Here is a 21,398-nt window from a genome sequence, read left to right as displayed (position 1 = left end):
CAAACCAGCCAAGACCGGTGGAGCTGGACTCATAACCCAGAGCGTATGGGTGGATGCCGCCCAGACATGCCTGAGGTCCATGCTCTGGCGGCATCATGTAATTTCTTGTCCATGACAAATGGAGGAACCCCTTTCTCCCCAAAACCCAAAGCAGGAGCTAGCTGGAAAAAAAACAGCAATGGTGAAAGGTGGCAATAAAGCTCCATGATTGAGGGTCATCCCAGCTTACCTCTGGCCAACCTGAGGGTTTCTGAGCAAAAGTCCTGACTCAACTGGGCTTCTGCTGTGAGGTGTGGCCTAGCAGCCTTGGCCAGCAGAGAGCCTGTGTTGGACGTCTTAGCCCGGAGTCAAGCAGTGTGTATGTGATGTGTATATCTATGTGTGTATGTGTCTGTGTGTGTTTATGAAGGGGGTGAAGGCCCCGCAGGCAGGCCATCAGGACAACATGCCCAGCACAGACACACAACTACAAAGTGACAGGGGGAGCCCACATGTCAAGGCTAGAACTCTGTGTTGCCCGCATGAGGCTAGAATAGAAACAGCTCATATGAAACCTCCAGATGTCAAAACCTCCACTGGCCAACTGACTACGTATTATATTTCAAATATGTTTTGATGCAATGAAACTTAAGGCCATTTACCAGGATTTCTCAAATGTTTGCCCATGACCCACATTAAATTTACATGGCTACCATAGGCGCGCACACACACAGCTAACAAACAAGAGTTTCACATATATACTTCGCCTTATGTGGGGTGTGCGTTGACACTTTCTATTCCACTTCATTTCTGGCGGGACCCACTTGTGGATCCCAACTGCAGCTTGACAGAAACAGCCATGGAGTGCTCCAGACAAATCCTTGGAGCCTGGTGGGACTCGTAGTACTTACTGCAAACAGGAGAAATCGCTCTAAGACCTCCAGCAGCAGCCCTTGGCAGCCAGGGAGGGTCACTAAGCGCCACTAAGAGCACAGCTGAGGGGGACCAAGTTGGCTTCCCTGAACATCTAAAGACCAGGGGGTCCCGCGGGTGGGCCGACCCGGTGCAGGCTGTCACCGCCGGCCCACCTTGGCTAAGTTGCAAGGCAGGGTTGGGACATCCCTGGTGATGGCTTGTACTTGCTCCTTAGGGATTTCCCACGGGCGCACTGAACCTTTGGAATGTCTGGATGAGGAGGATGAGCCTAGTGACGTCGGAGAGCGCGGGGAACAGGGCCATGACGCGGTCCACCTGGTGCGGCGGGAAGAGGCTGCAGAGCGCGGTGCGCGCCCGAGCGCGTGCGTCCGTCCCGCCGGCTGCGGCCCGGGGCGTGGACCCCAAAGGCCCCCAGAAGGCGCCGTCGCCCCATCCCACTTCCGCCCAGGCCGAGTGTCCCGGGATCCGGGCAGCCCCGTGCGGGAGGGCCCACGGGTCGGCGGGCGGCCTTCGCGCGGGGAGCAGGTCGCTCTGAGGATCCCTGGGGAGGTCCCCAGCCAGCGGCCGGACCAGCGGGCCCGATGGGCTGTGGGAGCTCGGGAGGCCAGGCAGGGCCGGCAGGGACAGCGAGGCCCGGGGCGCCACCCGGTCGGGACAGCGCGGGCGGGGCGCGGGGCCGCCGCCGGGGCCGGGAGCGCGAGCGCCGGGGAGCCCCGCGTCGTCGCTGCAGGTGAGCCGCCAGAGGCCGCCCTCGAGGCCCGCCACGTCGGCCGTCCGCCGCCCGGGGCGCAGGCTGCGCGGCCCAGGCCCCCGGGGCCCCGGCCAAGAGGCGGCGGGGGCCCCCCAGGAGCCGCCCTGCTCCGCCCGCGCCCTCGGCCTCCCCTCGTCGGCGCCCGGGCCCCGCCAGGTCCGCGTCTGCGCTCGAAGCTCGTCCGCCACGGGCAGCTGCGCGGGGCTCGGCCTCTCGGGGTGGAAGAACTTGCACTTGATGCCGTAGGTGCATTTCTTGCCTGGGGGGGGCAGCGGGGAGAGAGGGCGCTGGGTGAGCTCTCGCGCGGGACGAGGCCGTGCGAGTCCTGAGTGGTGCACACAGTGCCCGCCCCGCGGCCTTTCTCCTCGGAGACCCCTCACGAAAGAGCACCAGGCCAAAGGCTTGTCAGGATTGGGGCAGGACGAGGTGGGACGCAGTGCGCTGGGCCACAGGCGGAATGCACGTGGGTGCAGCACCCTCCGCCTTGTGGTGTGGGGGGCTGGGCACAGCAACCCCAGTGTCCGGCAGGTGGGTGCCCTTTGGCCAGGGACTGAGACCAAATCTCTCCTTCCAATGACCTTCAGCCTCTACTTCCCCAGGAACCTGTAGATAGGGCCAAGCGAGGGGAGGGAGCAGTGGGTTCTCATGGCATAGGATTGTGGCTCCCGTGCTGCCTCAGTTTCCACCATTAGCACATCCCTGTGCTAACCACTGCCCTCTCCCGACAGAGGCGATCAAATAATTTATTATCCAAACCTGGGCATTTTTGAGAGTGAAAGAGAGTGGGATGAGCCAACCTGAATGCATGTCCCCTTAATTCTAACAAGAAATGACTGCCTATCACCTAAGGCTTTCCAAATTTCCACAGGCGCACGCGCGCCTGGGGACATCAATCTCTTGCAAAGCAAGTGAGAGCTGGCTAGAAGGCTGGCGTCCTGGAAGGCTCTGGATAAAATCCTTAACTCTCAATGTATAGCACTGACCAAAGTCCATAAGTGCACCGGGGATGAGGGGATGAGGGGATGAGGGAGCAGAATGGGACACAATGTGCCAGGCTGCCAGGTGAAGGGACTGAAAAAGGGAACTCGGGAGCACAACGCCTCCCTGCTTCCTGGACCTGGCTTTGCCCTGTGTGTGATCCCTGCATCCAACCCCCACAAACGTTTCCATGAAACGGGTGGCTCAGATGTCAGTTCATCCTTATAATAACCCTGTCAGGAAGCTTCCATCCAGACACAAGGCCCTAAACAGGGCCCCCAAGTCACAGGGTGCTACCCACCGTAGGGGCAGTGCTGCCAGGAGGGCTCTGGGGGTTTCTGCTTCTTGCTCAGGAAGTTGCTCAATGTGGGTCCTCGGCGGCCTAAGGGGTCGTCAGGAGGCATGAACCTGGAAAACAAGCACACGGGCAAATGCAAGACCCACAGGGACTCGACAATGGCACCTGTACAGCGAGGGCATGGCCTCGGCTCATCTTCCAGGCCTCTTCCTGCACCCACGGGTGTCATAGCATATTAGAGCAGCACACCCCTTCCTTCTCACAGAATCCATGCAGGGCAGGGCAGGGCACAGCACCGATCCTGGGAGAGCAGCCCATGGGCCTCTTCCCAGAGTTTCTCCTGCTGAAGTTCAAGCCAGCAGTGCAAGATTCACCCAGCAGCTCCTTCCCGAACGCAGGCCCCTGGCTTCCCACCAGAGCTGCTTCATGAGAATCTCAAGTCGTTCAGGAATTGGCATTTTAACAATGCCCCAGTTGATTTTTTTTTCCCCACTCAAATTGGATCCTCGTCTGAAAGTAACTCTAAGCTACCTTCCTGTTGTCTTCTGAGACCTCCATGGGGCCACAAAACAGTCCTCCTCTAAGCTCTTTGAGGCCCACATCCCATTTCTGCGGAGCTGCCCTGCAGCTCTGGGCACATACAGGGTGGGGATAAATACTAACAGAGTTTGAAATGCCGGCCGTGAGTCAGTGAAGCAGTGGGTCCCAGCTGCAGCCTGCACATAGAAGCTCCTAACAGGCCCCACCATCCTCTGCAAACCTGGGGCTCTGGGCTGATACGACCCTGCCTCTTGCCTGCCCCCTCCTTTCTCCCAGGCATTACATCTAGGAAGGGAATGCAGCTCCGGAGTGCCCAAGGCTCAAAGGGGGAAACATTACTCAGAAGAAAACTCCCCTCGTTTAGCACCATCCCCTCACTTATAGAATACTTCTGTTCCCAGGAGGCACTGCCAGTTCACACCAAGGTTCCACCAGAGGGGTTGAGGAATCCAAAATAGGGGCCTGTTTGTATGTGTTTGTGTCCCCCTAAGAGTCAAGGGTCATGGGTCCCACACTGCAGACCACGTCCTCTAGGCTGGCTCAGACTTGGGCAATACCCTGTCCCAGGCCGTCTCCAAAGCTCAGATCCCAGCAACACAGCCATCTTTTCAGACTTGGGCCCGGACCTAAACCTGGGTTGCTGCCCACTGCGGTTATTAAAAGTTCCCAGAGGCTTCCCTTCCTGCTCTCTCCCAGTCTTGCAGCTGCAAGATGGTCCAAAAGGGTCCTATGGATGTGTCTAAGGTGCTGGGGCAGGCATCCTTGCCCACAGGCAGGCGGGGAGGCTCTGCCTCCTGGCAGCTGTGGGACCTGGCAGGCCTTTAGCAGAGGCCAGTGCATCCAAAGGACTTGGCCTGGGCCCCCGGCTGTCACTAGGCCAGAGGCAGCCATGATCCATCAGACCTCAGTGAGGGTTTTCTGGAACAGTTACCAGACTTGCCAGATTCCTCCATGCCTGAGCCGGACAGAAGGAGCTGCTAGCCTTGTGTATGTGAAATGCCCATGGGGCTACTGCAGGGTAGCTGCTGCGAGCATGTGCCCTGGGGCTAAGGAGGGTGCTGCCACCTCCAGGGCTGTGGGCCAGGTGGTAGTGGGGGCAACAGTGGCCCTGGAAGCACCATGTCCTAGCCTGGCCTTTCTAGTCCTCACAACCTTACGTCCTCAGACGTAAGTATGATTAACCCAAGTACGGTTAATTCTGCTCAGTGAGGTTCAGTGATTTCCCCACAACACGTGGCCAGTAAATGGCAGAGCTTCGGGTTGAAAGCTCACCTCCTTCTTCCCAAAGCCCCAGCTCTTTCCGCCATACCACACTGCTTCCCAGGCTACAGGGTCAGGAACTAGTCTGCCATGTGCAAATGGCCTGGCCTAGGTGACATGGCCCCCCTTCTCTCTCCATCCTCCCTTCCCCAGGGCTGGACTCGTTCCTCTACAACTAGTAACTGAGTGCCTGTGGTATTCCAGGCATGCGGGGCCATGGCAGATAAAGCACAGACAGTGCCTGCCTCACCGAGGTGGGCAGCTTGTCTCAAAACACATTCTTCAAAGCCAGTCAGAGAGCCCAGAATGAGGACCAAGTCATCACTGCCTGGAACAGAAGCTGAAATAGGAACGAAGTCCCCGCTTGCTGTGTCCTCCCCACCTCTTCCCACCTTGGTGGGACCCATGGGCTAGTCTGAGACCCATGCCCACCTTGCCAAGTTCCTAGCCTCTGCCCTCAACATGAGCACATTTAGTGGACCAGCCATCACTTCTTCCCCAGCTTAGCTCAGTCTAGGGCCCCCTCCCGGCCCCTGCTACCGGGTTTGTGCCTTGGGACCCTGACATCCCCCAGCTGTAGCTGGTTGGTCCAGGGTGGTCCTAACCCAGGGGAACCAACCTAGGGGACAAATGAACCAACCAGATTCTCCTGAAAATTCCAACGAAGAGGTATTGAGACAGAGTCAGCTCCAAGGTCTTGACACCCCAAAAGATGACGTTGCCCACTCCCCTCTGTAATTCAAAACTTTTTAAACAAACAGACACAAACATAAAAGAAGTGAAAGGAAGTACCACACAGTTCAGATTTTCCCCATGATGACTTTTCCGGTGCTCTTATTTGAAGTATTAAATTCTTTAAAAATAAAAACAAAACGTTTAGGGTGCCCCAAGCCCATGCTGGGCAACTCTGTGCCAGGTCAGCCAGAGGTGGACCTGGGAACAGAATGGTCATGGACAGTTGGGGCAAAACTGCCCTGTTGGGAAAGCTGGTCACAAAAGAGAGGAGACCCAGAGGAACAGAGACAGCCTACGCAGCCTCGGGGAGCAGAGAGGGAAACCTCAGACCAGCTGCCTCCAGGGTTGGGTGTCCTCTGCTTCCGGTGTGGTGTACCTGACTGCAAGCCTGCTGGGCCCAAGCTAATTGGGGTGGCTTTCTGCCAGTCAGTCCCACCCCGCCTGACCGGGGCCCCCTCGGTCACCACGTACCGGTCATTGACGAAGGAAAACATGAGCAGCCTCTGCTCAATGAACCACTTCCACTCAGGGTTCTCGCTCTGCAGGTCACGGTAGTTGTCGTTGGAGACGATGATGCCATCCCGCTCATAGGCCACCTTCACGATGTAGCGGTCGTCGTAGCAGACCACGCGCTTGCCATTCACCTTGCGGGATGGGGTGTACACGAGCACAGCCTGCCTCTCCAGCTCCTCTAGCAAGTGCTGCTCTGGTGGCCACAGGGCAGGCAGGAGACGGAATGTAGCAGCTTTCTCAGAAGGACTCCCCAGCCCTAAGAACCATCCTGACATCACTGAGCACAGCTGGCAGCTCAGGAATCCAGTCAGAGCCAACTCCCTCCTTCCCAACCCCACGGCACAGCCCATCAGATGCCCATGGAGGTCTTGAGAAGAATAGCTGCCCAAGTTCAAGAGAGCTCTTGGCTTCTGTCCTGCCTGTGTCATGACAGGAGTCCATAGGACGGCAGCCAACAAGGAGGAGTCACTTTAGACACAAGAGGCCTTTTACTGGGGAAAGACATCCATATTTTAACTGGAATCCAGGCAATGCCTTCAGAATTACTAGGAGCCTTGTATCCACCTAAAAGGTGCCTGCATAAGCCCTCAGCTGGGAGCCTCTGTCCATCTTCCCCACAATAAAAAGTCTGCTTGGGACACCTCCAGGATGGAGCATTTCATAACTAACAGCTCTGGGGGACACAAGAATGTCAAGGGAAGAGTCCAGGATTAAGAATGGACAGCCTGGATTCTGGTCTTAGCTCCAACTCTTGGGTACGTCACCCATCTTTAAATGTGAGTGTTTGCATTTATAGAACAAACATAATAAATCCAATGACCGGTTTCATAGTGTCTGCAAGTAGACTAGCTAAGCTCAGGTGAGGAAGCGAATGTGTATCAGTTCTACACAAAACCCTTGCTCCAAACTTGGAAGAGTATTATATTAGCATATGCTTCACAAATGGCTTCTTCCTTCTAGTCTAAGTCCCTTTCTGTGTGACATAGTTGACAAACTTTAAAACAAGTGTATAATGCATACATAGTACAAAAAATCATTTTTAAAATGCCACACATGTGGCACTCCCGCTGCGAAAGGAAACACAGCCCATGAAGCCCCCTCTGTCCTGCCCGGTTTGCACCTCTCTTCATTCCCCTGAAGATAACCCAGTCCTTAGAACTTTGTGTTAATAATTGCTTTGCTTTCATTTTTTTCAAATGGATATGTATGTAACCCCTTCCAGAGGACTATTTCCAATGTGATTATGAACTTCTATACCTTACAAAATTGGAATCACACTATATACGTGTGTAACTTGCTTTCTTCACGTCACCTTGTGTTGGGGAGGTGTGGCCACGTCGATAGGCTCACTGCTTTCAGTTCTACATGTAAGTCCCTGGGAGCAGAAGCTTAAGTGTTCCTCTAGGGTGTATCTCTCGGGGTGCTATGACTGGCACTTTACAAGGCACTTTACAAGATAAGGCCAAGTTGTTTTTCAAAGTGATTGTAACAAGTATAATCACTTAAGACAATTAAGACAACATTGCCAACACTTGGCATTTTCAGGGTTTCTTTAATTTTTGCCAACCTGGCAGGTGTAAGGTGGCCTCTTGCAGTTTTAGTTTGCATTTCTCTGGTTACTAATGAGACTGAGCATCTTCTCGTATGTTTATTGGCCATTTATGTGTTCTCTTCTGGGAAAGATCTATCTGTGCTGATTAGCTCAGCTTTCTATTGGTCATTTGTCCTTGTCTTATTAATTTTGGAGAAGTTCTCTATAGATTCTGGACAGTAATTCTTCATCAGGAATACGCGTTATCGTATAGCCTCTCCTGGTTTAAGGCTTCTCTTTTCATTTCTTGTTTTTGTTTTTGTGGTATCCTCTAATGAACAGAAGCTTTTATTTTACTGTAGTTAAATTTATGAATCTTTCTCCCATAGATTTGTATTTGTTGTGACTTGTTTAAAAATTCCTTCCCTATCCCAAAATGATTTCCCTACTCTTTCCCCATACTAGATTTCAATATTGCACAGCTGTTGAAAGCCACCATTCTCCATGTTCAGACCATATGGAATAATTTGGGGTAACTGGTTCATGATGAGGAACTAAACACAAGTATTTATCCCCACTCCTTCTCATAATCCCATTGAAATGGCACTAAAACTGTACAAAAAGGGGAGGGGATCCCTAATCACATTAAAAATGGGCTTGGGGACAGCAGCAAATCCAAGATTTTGACAAATTTCAGGAAGGCAGAAAGCAGATAGGATCATATAACTCCTACAGTGCAGAAAAAGCCACAGACCAGAATGTGTGCAGACATGGAGTTGGAGCCATTTTCACAGAAAAGTCCTCGAGTTCTAAGCACATGGAGGGAAGTGGGCAGAAGTAGGGATGGCTAACTGAAGGGCTACTCCTGGGGCAACTGCATCCACCCTTTTCTATGCCTATCCCTATAAGAAAAGTGAAGGTAAAACTAGGATGAGGAGGTTCCCGGGTGGCCATTGACCTCCTAGAGTAAAACCATCATCACCACGGCACTGGAGTGTGTGGTGGGCAGATGTGCCCAGCTGCCTGCCTGCTCCGCACACGGTACACTACAATGACACCTGCCAATCAGTACCAGTGGTCAGCCCTACCATTCAGAGAAAGATGAACATACGAGGACAGCAAACCCATGGCAGTTGGATAGATTTTGTATTTAACCAATCTGGTTCTTTATTAACAAGTAAAAACTGACAAACAAAGTGTCACCAGACTTTTGAGAAGACCTAAGAACACAAAAAGAGAGAGAAGTAGAGATGAACAAAGAACACTGACCCCAGAAAAAATATATATATATGATTTGTGAAATTTAAGAGAACATTTTAAAAGTCTGTATTAGTATAAGAATAGTCAAGAAGATACCGTATCCATAAGACAAGAACAGCATTTCATTTAAAAAATAAAGAGAAAATCAGAAAGAGATGTAGAAGCAATTGATAACCATTGACAGAATTAAAAACAAAAACAAAAAGTTTTGGCAAAAAGGCTGAAAAATAAAGTCAAAGGAACCTACCAGAATCACCCAGAGGCCAATCCTACCATCACTGACTTGCCTGAAAGAATGTCAATATGGCTTGGCATCTGACTTCTTATTATAAAAATAGCCAAACAAGAAACATAAGATGCAGCCAGCCGTTCGAGGCCACGGACTTTCCATCCTAGAACCATGGTCTAGTTTGTCCATAATCTCGCAGAGGAGACCCCGGCACTGCTAAACGCTGCTGTGACTTACTCGAAGCCTCGATTGGCCACATTTTGGCACTAGGCCAAGGTTGAGCTGGTTCCTCCAACCCCTGCTGAGCTCCCTACAGCTATTCAGAGCTTGAAAAAAATAGTCAATAGTGCTTAAACTGGTAGCTTCAAACAGCTCACAGTTAAGGAAGCTCTGCTGAATGGTTTAGTGGCCCCTGAGGTGTGGATGTGGTTTTATGTCGGCGAGATCATAGGCAAACATGGCATCATTGGCTATAAGGTTTGAAGACCAATCGTTCACATCTGTTTCTTTTGGGTTTATTATTCGAATGTTCTTGGACCATGTGTGGTCAGACTGGTATTTGAATAAAATATGTCAAAAAAATAAAATAAAATAAAAATCCCTGTTTATTTAAACCACCTGTTCCATTATTTGTAGTTTAAGATATTTCTTTGCTGAAAGAATTCCCTGGGTCTCAGTTTCCTTTTTCTTTCTTTTTTTTTTTTTTTTTTTTTTTTTTACTGAAGCAACTGTACTACTTGTTCAGTAAACAAATATCACCAGACTGAATAAATGTCTCTTTCAGATCCTATATTCTATGGGGGTAGAGTGCAGATCCAATCTTTCTGCAGAGTGTTAAAAGTTGTAAGACACCATTATTTTTGAAAGTGATCATTTACTCTCAAAGACGTAGTAATTTGTTCTTTCATCTATTCAACAACTATTCATTGAGCACCTACTCTATGCCAGGTGTTATACCAGGTGTCAGAACTATGTCACCTTCATAGTCAGTGCCTTCATGGAGCTTATAGTCCAGTGAGGAAGACAGACGTCATCAACCAAATAGCTAAGGAGATAACTGAGTGTACGTAATTGTCAGGCATACTACTAAGGAAGGGTGTATCTGCTCTGACATACCTCTAATAGGGGTATCGGCTCTTGGTGGGTCTTTCCTCCAGGATGGGACAAAAACCTTGATATAGGTGTGTCCTCTGTCCCTGAACCAGTCCACAGCCAGCTGGATTCCCCGGCAAGAGAAGGCTTCTTTATTTCCATGGCTGCAACGGGAAAACAAAGAATCTGTAGAGACACAAAACGAGTGATTTCCCCTAGGAATATCCTGGATCACAGTCTCATAATCAAAAGGGAATCAGACACATCTGCATTTTTAAAATAGCTCATTCTTTGCACAAAATAGGTCCCTTAACTGGAACCACATAGCTTGTGATAGTTTGTGGAGGTCTCAGGCTCCAGGGTGAATGCATTCCAAGGATTAATAGACCAGATCTTCTTATTAAGTGAAGCTAATAAGGATCAACATAAAATGGACATGAGCAGCCATCTGCATAATATTCTCACCCTAAGAGAGGGTTGTGACTGTTTTTGCGCTTCCCAAGTCCAAGCAAGAAGATAATGTGCCCCACAAATTCTACCAAAGATATCAGCGGAGGCAGGAAGGAGACAGTTGTGTGAGCAGAGACTCAAGACCAGGCAGGGCAGGGCCTTGCAAGCCTTACTGAAGATTTTTTTTGCTCCTGAGAGGAATGAGGAAACATAGAAGGGTTTTAAGATAGGGGGTATATGTAATGTGGTCCTATGTATGTTTCAGAAAGCTCAATCTAGTAGCGCAAAGGATAATAAGTTAGAAGGGAGCCCGAGAGGGTTGAGGTACCAGTAATGAAGCTATTGTAGTCATCGAGGCAGAAATGGGTGGTAACTTAGGCCACGCAGGTGTTGATGCATAAGGGAGTGGAGTAGATGAACTTGAGAGATATTTAGAAGGCAAAATCTCTAGAACATGGTGGTTGGATATAGTGGTGATAGACAAGACGGCACTGAGGAAGCTTCCAGATCTCTGGCTTGTATAACTGGATGGTGGGCTCTTCGCGGAAACGGGGAATTCTGGAGGAGAACGGGGCTGAGAGGAAAGATCATGCGTTTGGTCGTGGACACATATTGCATTGGAGGACGCTCTGTGATCTCCAAGTGAAATGTTAAGTGAACAGCTAGGGTTCAGAAGAGAGGTCTGCGTGATAAAACATGTGCAACACCTATGTTTAAGCAAAAGTCGAAGCCCCCTTATGGAGAGAATTGCCTGATCGCCTGGAGAGAGGGTGAGAGGCCTAGGGCTGGAGCTGGAGGAACTCTGGAACTTAGCAGCTGGTTACAGGTAGAGGAGGACAATCTTACAAAAGAGCTAGAAAGGATCTATCAGAAAAGAAGGACGTCAACCAGAAGAGGGCTGCATCATGGAAGCCACAGGAAGGAGGCAGCCAAATGGTGCTGCAAGGGACCAGTGAAGCCTGAAAACGTCCTCAGACGTAGTCAGCAGCGGTCAGCGGTGTTCTGCTGGACAGGGAGACGAGAGGTGAGATCCAAGGTACCGAGAAGGCAGAATCAGCTGGACTTAGCCATGGATGGGACACAGCCTGGCCTCCACGCGAGATCACTGTCTGCTCACTGCTTCCCGCCCAGCCGCCTGCACCTCCTCCAGCCCTTATCCGGGCCGCACGCCTTCCTCTACTCCCACCACAGAACCTCTGCCCCGGCTACCCCTCTCCTGTCGGCCAGTCCACTGCCCCTTCCCCTTCAGATCTCAGCTTCATCTCCACTTCCTCAGGAAAGCACCCTCTGCCCTCTAAACCCCAGCGGATTCTCTCTTATGAGTCCTCACTGCTCCCAGTGGAGCATTCGCCCTCACTGTAGGATGAATTGGGTGTCCCCTTCTCTACATCTTCAGTTCCTTTTGGTCCCCATTGAATTCCCAGTGCTGAGCACAGGACCTGGCAGTTGGTAAGGGCTCAATAAAATCGTGTTGAATGAATGAATGACTGAGAAGAAACTGGTCTTGTGAGCAGCTGGAGGAGGAGCAGCCCAGGCAAATGGAAGAGGTGGCTGGAAAGACGCTGATGCATGGACTGGGCTGGCCTGGCAACACCCCTGGGTCTCAGGCAAGGGCTTGGCATGTGTGCGGACCAGAGTGAGAACGAGTGGCTGCAGCATGTGGAGTGAGCAAAGGGGACTGTTGTATGGGGTGAGGTGGGAGAGGCAGAGCTAGGTTCTTAGAGGGCCATTCACACCCTGCCCTGAGGGGCCTGGTCTACGGCAGTGACCCTCTTTCGGACTGTCCAGATGAAGGTGATGCTTCAGATTTCCATTACTGTGTTTCCTCTTGTGTGTGGCCTCTGCTGCTATTTTCTCAGAGGGGATTGGGATAGGCCCAGGTTTGCACAGAGAAAAAGGGAGTCTTGGAAACACTCATCAATAGTATTGGAAGTCAGGCTTTGTGGAGATACAGGAGAATTCTAAATTTTTTCAGAGCCGATAATCATGTATCAGGAATCAGACCTTGCAGTCTAGGTCTGTCATGTCTTCCAGTTTACGGAAAACAGGCCTTTGGCCATTGAGGCTGAACTGTGAGGCTTATGCAAACAATAAGGAAAAAAATATCAATGGGGCTGTCTGTGGTAAAAAAGAAAAAAAAAAGGAAGAGGAAGTGAAAAGCTGGCCCCTTTCGCCTCAGCAGAAGCTGACAAAAGACAGGAGATGGAGGGAAAATAAGGAGGGGTCATTCACAGGGACCTTATGCCTGAGTCCCCACCTGCCCCACCTGGCTGAGCCCTAAGGGGAGGGAACGATGGGTGTGAAGAGGAGGCTGAAGGCCGACCTCTGAGCACAGCCTGAGCAGCTTGCAAGCCTCTCAAAAATCCTGGTTTCTGTGGGGTGCAGCTTCCCGCAGGGCTACAAGACTGCTTTAGAGGAAGGTGACTAATCGGTGAGCAGGAAGCAACACCCCTGGGGTTCCTTGCATGCCCCCACACATGATGGATTGTCTGAGGCCTGGGGATAGACAAATAGGCCTCGTGAGCGGGACAGCACTTTAAGCCAAAAGGCCAACTGGGATCAAGGACCCCTCTACGTTGCTCACCATTCTGGAAGCCAGGCCAACCCAGCCACTCTGCAGCAGAGCTCAGAGCAGCAGGGGAAAGGAGAGGAAAGACATCGCCTGAGTCATCCAGAACCCAGAAGACACTGAGGTATCACAGATTGGCAAGTTTAAAGTTTGCCCCTTCCCACTACTAAAATGTGGTAAAGAGATTCTATTTATCATGGAAAGTAAGGTGTATTTTCTGCGAACGATTGGTGACACCACCACCCCAACCTCACCCCAAACATACTCATCTCCTGGCTGCAGTGGTCTATACTCACTCAGTTCTCAAGTAAACATATCACTACCACAAATCTTTTAAAAATTGTCTTGATTGCTCTCTTTTCTGTGAGTACACATCTGTTTTTAACTGTTCAAAAGCTAACTTTCCATCCCCAACACCTTTGATGGGTGTTTGGTTGGGGTGCGGAGAGGGACATGGAACCCCATCCCTGGGAGGGGGCAAAGGTTTGCAGGGCATGGGTTCTGGTGGCTCTGGTCAGGACAGCCTGAATGGGCCCTGGCTGGGGGCACATGGAGAGGAGGGGACAGAGGTGCTGGAGTTCAGGCATTCAGGAACAGAGAGCTGAAGAATGGTGCCACCATCCGCTGCATGAAACAAGAACCGGCCCAATGGCCTCGCTGACACAAGACTCCAAAATTGCAGACCGTCAGCCAAGAGTCTCCAAAAGGCAGAGAAGTACCACAAAAACCAGGGGAAGCAAGTGTACATCTGGTCCTCACACATCGGTCCTCTCACCCTAAGAAGCCTCCTCTCTCTCTTCCAGCTTCAATTCTAGGCACAGGCAAGTCTGAGCTGACACTAGAAACTCTAAGCTGGTCTCTCTGGAATGGAGGCTTTCCATTCTGGTCTATTGTTTTGCAGGACTGAATTCCCACACACCCCACCCCAACCTCTCCTCAGGAGCCTCCGACCACAGAGAGCCTTGGGCAATGGCCAGAATGATGCCACAGAGAGCCTTGGGCAATGGCCAGAATGATGCCACACGCTGGAGCCAGCTCCTCACCAAGCGGGAGTCTGTCTCTAGGAACCAGAAGAACCACCCCCCCTCAGGCAATAAAGCTAGCAGTCACCCCAGGAGCCCACTCCCTGCATACAGAGGGAAATACATAAGGCACCCCTTCATCTGTGCTTCCTCCACTCATTCAAAATTAATCTATGAACAGCTGCTTCACTAAGAGTCTGTGAGGGGTGCTCAGAGAGCAGTGAACGAGGCAGACCTCACCCCTGCTTCTTGGAGCCCATTGTTAATATCTGTAGAGAGCCCTGTGTACTAGGCCACTTTGCACGTGTAAGTCATTTATTCATTACAACAAGCCCCTGAGGAAGTGACCTTTGTCCCATTTTACCCTTGAGGAAACTAAAGCAAAGCAATGTGCCCAGCTTGCTGATCTGGCGGCAGATCTCAGAACCTAATTTGTTGGGCTGCAAACTCTTCCTTCCCCGGCTCCATTTACTCCTTTTATCCTTGCCCCTCCCCAGTCTCTGCCCCTGGGATCCAGACAGCAGCTCCTTTGGAGACAAAATTACCTCCTACTAAAATACTTGCACTGGGGAGGGACCTTAGGGCTATTACCAGTCACTGTGAACCAGTTCATCTGGCAGCAAGCTGAGAGCCAGGCCCTGGGAAAAGGAAGCTGGAGCGGTAGGTTTTAAATAAAGGGAGGGTGGTAAGGGGAAGTGGGTTGGTGCCCAAGGCAAATTTTGCCTACTTGACAGTTGTGCTTGGGGCAGCCTCAGTGAGAGGAGCCATTTACTGTGAGAGGAGCCATTTACAGTGAGAGGAGCCATTTACAGTGAGAGGAGCCATTTACAGTGAGAGGAGCCATTTACAGTAACGAGACAATCTAATTGGGACACTACTGTAGCCTCACCTATTGCCCAAGAAGTCTCTGCAGAAGTTAGTGGTTCACAGAACAGGCCTTCCTGGGTATGAGACGAAAAGCGACACCACTGTTGGACTGTTTATTTGGAGTTAAGGTGCAAACACTCAGAACCTGGAGTTTATAACCCTTCTCACCAAGAGATCTCTCCCCAGCTCAGGGCAGGGGGAAGAAAGAGGGTGAACTAGGGGCACTCATCTTACAAAAGAAGAGATGGGTGCAGCCTTAGGTAGGAGCCCAAGGCCAGCGTCGGTAGGTCAGAGGAAGTGCAGAGGCTTAGAAGGTGACCCCAGCCCAGGAGCACCCCCCGCCTGGAACCCACTGAGAGGAGTTCTGATGAAAAACTCTCACTGAGGGCCTGAAGATTTCCTCCTCCAGAAGAAGCCAGATTCTACTGAGGTTTCTAAGAGTTTAAAAACATAAACAACAACGACCCTGTACCCCAAAAAGAGGACACATTCAAATGAAACCCTTGCCTGAGGCAGTAAGAGGATGTGAAATTATCAGGTGGATTTCCCCCAAGCCAAAGTCCTCCTATCAGCCTCTCCTAAATTTGCCTAAAGAATGTGCACCACTTGTGAGCTTGCCTGCCCCAGGCAAGGAAATGCTAGCCAGGCTGGTCTGTGAGAATCAGTGTTCTTCCCAATCACCATGAGGCAGCTGCTGATCTGCTTTCCATGAAACCCAGATTTCTTTCTTTAAAAACCTGCTGGACATTTTTCTAAAGGTCAGGTGAATAGCCATTCAGGTATTCAGCTCACATCTCCCTCTTTCTTGCAGACACACACACACACACACACACACACACACACACACACACACACACGGCCCTTGAAGGTGAGGGGATTGTACTTGGACATCAGTCTCTGTGCTGCTAGTCAATCAGAACCACCGTGCAATGCACCTGTGACACCGAGGTTCCCAGCACGTTGGCAGCAGCAGCAGAGGATCCTGGGTCCCTGGTGAGGGAGTGGGAATCTAGCACATTCTGTCTGCAGCAAGTCCGGGTCTCACTATGCGTAGGCTCTGGCCCTAAGATAAAAGCCTATGGGGTCAGGGTCTCCCACCCTGAGACCCTTTCCAAGGCTGGATGGCAGAAAGCCAGGGGTACACAGTGCTGGAGGAAATGCAGGGCTTTGGAAAGAGCACTGAATCCAGAGCCTGGCACTTTGTGCTCTGTGGCCTTGGGCAAGTTACCGACTCTCTCTGAACCTCTGTGGAAGATGAGAAATTCCTTTGTAAGAAAAAAACAACGCATTCATTTCTTTTAAGCCACGCATGAAATAATCATCCTGAATCCTAGAATGTTAGAAATGAAAAACCATTTAAGAGTATTATTACTTAGTCCAACCTCTTAATCATATAAACGGAGCTCAAAAAAAGTCTGGGGATTCACGCCAAGGTCACATCGCTGGTAACCTGAAAAGCTAGAGCTGTACAATCCAATAAGTAGCTACTCACCACAGGTGTCTATTTGCACTGGAATTCAAATTAATTAAAAGAGATAAAATTGAAAGCTCAGTCCCTCGGTTGCACATTTCAAGTACTTGGTGGCTGCATCCCGCAAGTGGCACCATAATGGACAGTGTAGGTGTAGGACTTTTCATCATCCCAGGGAGTTTCACTGGGCAGCCCCAGGCTGAAGGTAAGAACTCAGATCTCTGGGCTCTAAGCCCCATGTTCCATCCCCTGCATCTGACCTCCCTGGCTTCCTACATGAAATACAACAAGAGATTCATCAAAACTATGGGGCAAGCATAAGGTCTGGCTTCCTAAGTCCCCGTCTTATGCACGCCCCATATTGCAACTTAGAATTCTCATTGAAGTTGACCCACTGTGGGGACAGAGCCAGGAGAGCAGTTTCCAGGCGCTTGGCCTCACATGGATAGGTGCTGGCCCGGGTAGTAGATGGCCATCAACTGTGATTGGATGGTCATCAGCTGTGGCTAGTTGGCCGTCAGCTATAACCAGTGAGCCATCGGCCACTAATGTAACTGCCGTGGCTACACTAGCAGCAAATAGGGGCTACCAAGAAGATGGTGGCTGAGCTAGCAAGTGCGGATAAGTTAGCACGGCAGATTGAAGCTAGCAAGTAGGGTGGGTTGGCAGAGAGAAGTGGACGGCAGGTTGTGGATAGTGTGGTTCCTGTTTCCTATGTCTCCAACCCAGCCGCCAGTGAGAATATAGTGGTATGACTCCCCTATCTATGGCTCCGTGAGTGTTCCTTTTTGGCCTCACCATGTCCTGCATTCTTATGTGGGGAGAGGGACCAGAGACCCTGCATGACACCCACCACTTGTGAAATGATAAATGAAGCCATCAGTCCTGCTTATAGGAGCCAAATGGACTCCTTTTGTTTTCACAATGAGGAGATGAAAGGTTTTTCAGTTTGGTGGTATGGTTCTATTTAAATGACTTGAGAACAAAATGTGTTTCATACAGGCCAAACCTTGTGTGCTCCGAACAAATACATTCCCACTTCTTGTCAAAAGCACTCAGCCAGTGACCCACACTGCCATGCTCCAGAGAGCAGACACTCCAGCCTATTGGGCTCAGCCACTAGTAATATGGGCCCTGGGCTACATATTCTGAAGCACTGGGGAGAGAGACCCATGGAAAATTCTACATAGGGTAACATGGTTGGCGCACAGGGAGGGAGGCCAGGGTCTGATGGAGCCAGTGTTGATCTTGGCCAAGCCCATCTAGTTTTTTCCTGTGCTTCCTGCTTTCTTAACTGAGACATTATCTATAATTTCTCATTCTACATCAGTGGTTCTTTACATTTGGGGAATCACAGACCCTTGAAGTAGTTATTGAAAGCTGTGGATCTTCTCCTGGAGAAATACATATACGTGCACACATTTCCACACTTTGCACATCATTTCAGGCCATTGCTGGCTTTGAAGATAAAAAGGGCCACGAGCCAAGGAATGCAGGCCGCCTCACTAAAAGCTGGAAAAGACATGAAAACATACTATTGCCTACAGCTTCCAGAGAGAACACAGATCTTCATTTTAGCCCAAGGACACACATGCTGGACTTCTGACCGCCAGAACTATATAAGACGTTAAATACGAGTATGTGTTGTTTGAAGTCATCATGTCTGGTCAGTTGTTAACACAGCAATAGGAAACTACTGCAGATTTCGGTCTTTAAGGAACCACTGCAACACAGCTTCCCAACGACAATGAGAAAACAAATTCACTGAAAAGTCAGGCTGTTGTTCTCTGGGAGCAAAGGCAAAAGCTGCCTGAGGCTCCAGGGCACAGAGCCACAGTTGGCAACTCAACAACAGGCACCCACCAGGATGCTGCTGGCAACAGAAGACACACTTCCCATCAGCTCAAGACAGCAAGGACACGTGTCCCCATCCATCTGTTCCTCTCCTCCCTGCTTCTTCAGGACCATGAAGCAATATCATCTTCAAATACAGAGAATGGCCAAGTCTGCGATACTACCAAACCTCAGCAAAGGAGCGTTTTCAGAAACCATGTTTCTGAGGTTAACTGAGTTTTGAGACCAACCGATAATAACTAGACACCATGTTGGGTTTCAGCCACCCATTTCCTCTGACGGGTGAGCCCCACTCTTGGCTCCAGCCTTCACGACTGAGGACCCACCTGAGCCTGAGGAGCACGGTCCTGTGGAAATGCTGGTTGGAGGCCACAGTAGGTGTTCTTATAGGAGAAGGAGCAGGGGATGGAGCTGCAGCGCAGACCCCACCTCTATCCCAGACTTGCCTTAGAACAAATCAAGTCTCACCTGTCAGATGATGGTGGTGCAATCTGTCTATTTTTCCTAACTATTTTTCCATACACATATGTACACACACCGAGAACACACACAAAAGCATGTGTTCTGGTTAACTGAGGTGATTTTTTCAGGCACATAGAGAACGTGGTTTAAATTTGAATTCCCAGCAGCAACAAGAGAGACTTCCATCAAAAAAAAACCCTCCACCACCACATTATCATAACAATTCCTAAAAAGTGTCTGGTCCTCAAAGAGGACCTGAAGTAGAGGTTTCCTGCAGCCTCTGAAGTAGCCTTTGTATCCAGTAGCCATTCTGTAACTTTGATCTGGAATCGCAGAGTTCACAACATCCATTTAAGCGATATCATCTTACCTTCCAAGTCCTCTTTCTATTGATGCCCAGAGGGAGTAGTACCTTGTCTCCATCAGGCAGAGGTCAGGCCTCCTCTTACAACTCCTCAGACTTTCTTTGTAGGATGCTCAGAACCTACCAGCTTCTTAAAAATCCCTTACCTTCCCCCGGAGACCTTGAATTAAACAGGATTTCATAGGTTGACTGGGAGCATGTGTGAGGGTGTCATAGAGACCCCAGCGGAGCAGCTTCTCAGCCCTGGAGAAGAGCCCGGCTGGCTAAAGCTTGGCTGCACACTCGCAGTACACACCCAGCAGGACACGTAGGAGCAGCCCCATCTGGCTTGAACTGTTCCAAACTTGGGTCCTGCTGTGCCAAATGCTAAGTGATCACAAATCCCCAGGGAAAACCAAAGGGCCTGTCAGCCAAAGGCACATTCCGTGCTGCTGATAACACCCTTTTTCTCCATTCTCACCCACGGGGCCCAGCATCTGAAAAGGGAAGTACATGTATTTGCAGCTGTGAGTGACAGATTTCCTGTGGCTCCGCGGTAACTGAGCCAAGTAGTAGAATAATGTACTTGTTGGGCAAAGCGTCCTCCTCACCTGGCGGGACCTGTCGGGGAGGCTGCATATTCCTTCACAACTGACCTTAATCTCACCAGGAAAGAGAACAAAGCAGGGCATGATGCTCTCATCACCGAAACACATGAAGAAGCCAATCCACAGACGCTACGTAGGTGGAGCACAAGCTCACGTCTCAGACCTAGCTAGGGAACCATATCACCACAAGCTGCCCTCCACCCAATAACCCCCGGCGGAGGGCTTCCCATGAAGTTCAAATACATTTTCCCATCTGATTCTCACAACCTTGAGGGAAGCAGAAGAGCTGCCTACTGGCCTGCGTGACAGAAGAGGAAACTTGAACCACTATTGCTTTCTCAGAGTCACACAGCTGGTTAGGGACAGGCTCCAGATAAGAAGCAGCTCCTCCCCAACGGTCCACGGCCTTCCTCAGAAGAGGGCTTCTCTTCAGGTTCATATGATAAGAGCTACCACATGTTGAACCTTTGCTGTGTGTCAAGTACTGTTGAGATTTTATACCAACATTACAGATGGGAAAAGCGATGTTCAGAGAGGTTAAGTGACTCACTTTTGGCCACACAGATACTAAGGGATGGAACAGGGATTCAAGCCCCATCCACTGGCCCCAAGCTGTTTGCATCGCACCACTGAGAAGAGGGACAGGTCTCCCACCCCTTTGCTACAGGATGAAGAAAGCCACCTCATTGCCACGTTGCTGCCGTCGATCACAATGGGTCGCAAGGAACTGGCTGGATCTCCGCACTCCTCCTGTGGGTCAGCCCTCAGTGCACGCTGGGCAGAGTCCGGGGTCCCGCAGGAGCCCCTGGGAACCAGCAGGGGCGAGGCATTGCCCTGGTGGGCCCCCGGGCGGCTGCCTGTCTGGATCAGCTCCTGCAGCACATCGTTGACCAGGGCGCCCTCACCCAGCTTGCCCAGCACCCTGACCACGTCCTCCGGGTCGTAGCCTAGCTTCTGGAAAAACTCCATCTTGGCTGAGTGCTCCATGCTGTGCCAGCTGGGCCCCTGGCAAGGGTCCTGCCCCTGGCTTCCTCCTGGCAGATCCCCACCGGCATAAGCTAAAGAGAAAAACCATCCGTCAGGTGTTTTCTGGGTAGCCTGGCTGGCAGGTTACTAAAGGCAAATTATCTATGCTCCCTCCCCACCTTAGCTGTCAGGAAATCATGTCGAGGTCTGGTCCCCTTGGGGATTTTCAGTTGCTCAGTGTGGTTGAGGAGCCACAGATGCAATCACACTGCTTTTACTAGTGCACTATCAGAGGCTGTCATCCCACACATGCGCCCCTGCGGGATTCATGGGCCAGAGGCACCAAGGACAGCTGAGCAGGCCACCCAGCACTCGGGACATTTGTACACAGGCCAAACAAATGTTTCTGAGGCTCTGTTATGTGTTATGGGCTGACGTGTGCCCCCTCCAAACTTCATATCTTGAAGCCCTACCCCCCAGAACCTCAAAATGTGACTGTATTTGGAGACAGGGTCTTTAAAGAGGTAATTAAGTTAAAATGAGGTCATTAGGGTGGGTTCTGTTCCAATATAACTGGTGTCCTTATAAGAAGAGGAAATTTGGACACACATGGGTACAGAGGAAAGACCTGGTGAAGACACAGAGAGAAGACAGAGGGCTACAAGCTAAGGAGAGAGACCTCAG

At 50.7% G+C, this 21,398-nt stretch overlaps 1 protein-coding gene and 1 pseudogene across 2 annotated transcripts; one reads left to right on the top strand and one right to left on the bottom strand.

Moving 5' to 3' along the window:
• Positions 1–1,125: 1,125 nt before the first annotated feature.
• ZC3H12D (zinc finger CCCH-type containing 12D) lies at positions 1,126–20,750 on the bottom strand (the record flags this gene model as incomplete). The annotated part of the gene is made up of 5 exons (XM_081037111.1): positions 20,431–20,750; positions 10,127–10,266; positions 5,949–6,183; positions 2,946–3,052; positions 1,126–1,925 (listed from the first exon to the last, which is right to left on the bottom strand). Exons 1-5 carry the CDS (start codon positions 20,733–20,735, stop codon positions 1,126–1,128), a joined length of 1,587 nt encoding a protein of 528 aa, XP_080893237.1. The 5' UTR covers positions 20,736–20,750.
• On the top strand, positions 6,707–9,493 carry LOC308490770 (ATP synthase subunit g, mitochondrial-like; annotated as a pseudogene). Its single transcript has 2 exons — positions 6,707–6,745; positions 9,191–9,493. The product of its transcript is annotated as an ATP synthase subunit g, mitochondrial-like (transcript).
• Positions 20,751–21,398: the final 648 nt, after the last annotated feature.

Source organism: Rhinolophus hipposideros (assembly GCF_964194185.1).
Source record: "Rhinolophus hipposideros genome assembly, chromosome: 3".
Lineage (NCBI taxonomy): Eukaryota > Metazoa > Chordata > Mammalia > Chiroptera > Rhinolophidae > Rhinolophus > Rhinolophus hipposideros.
Note: the sequence above shows the minus strand (reverse complement) of the source record. Positions and strands in the feature narration are given on the sequence as shown.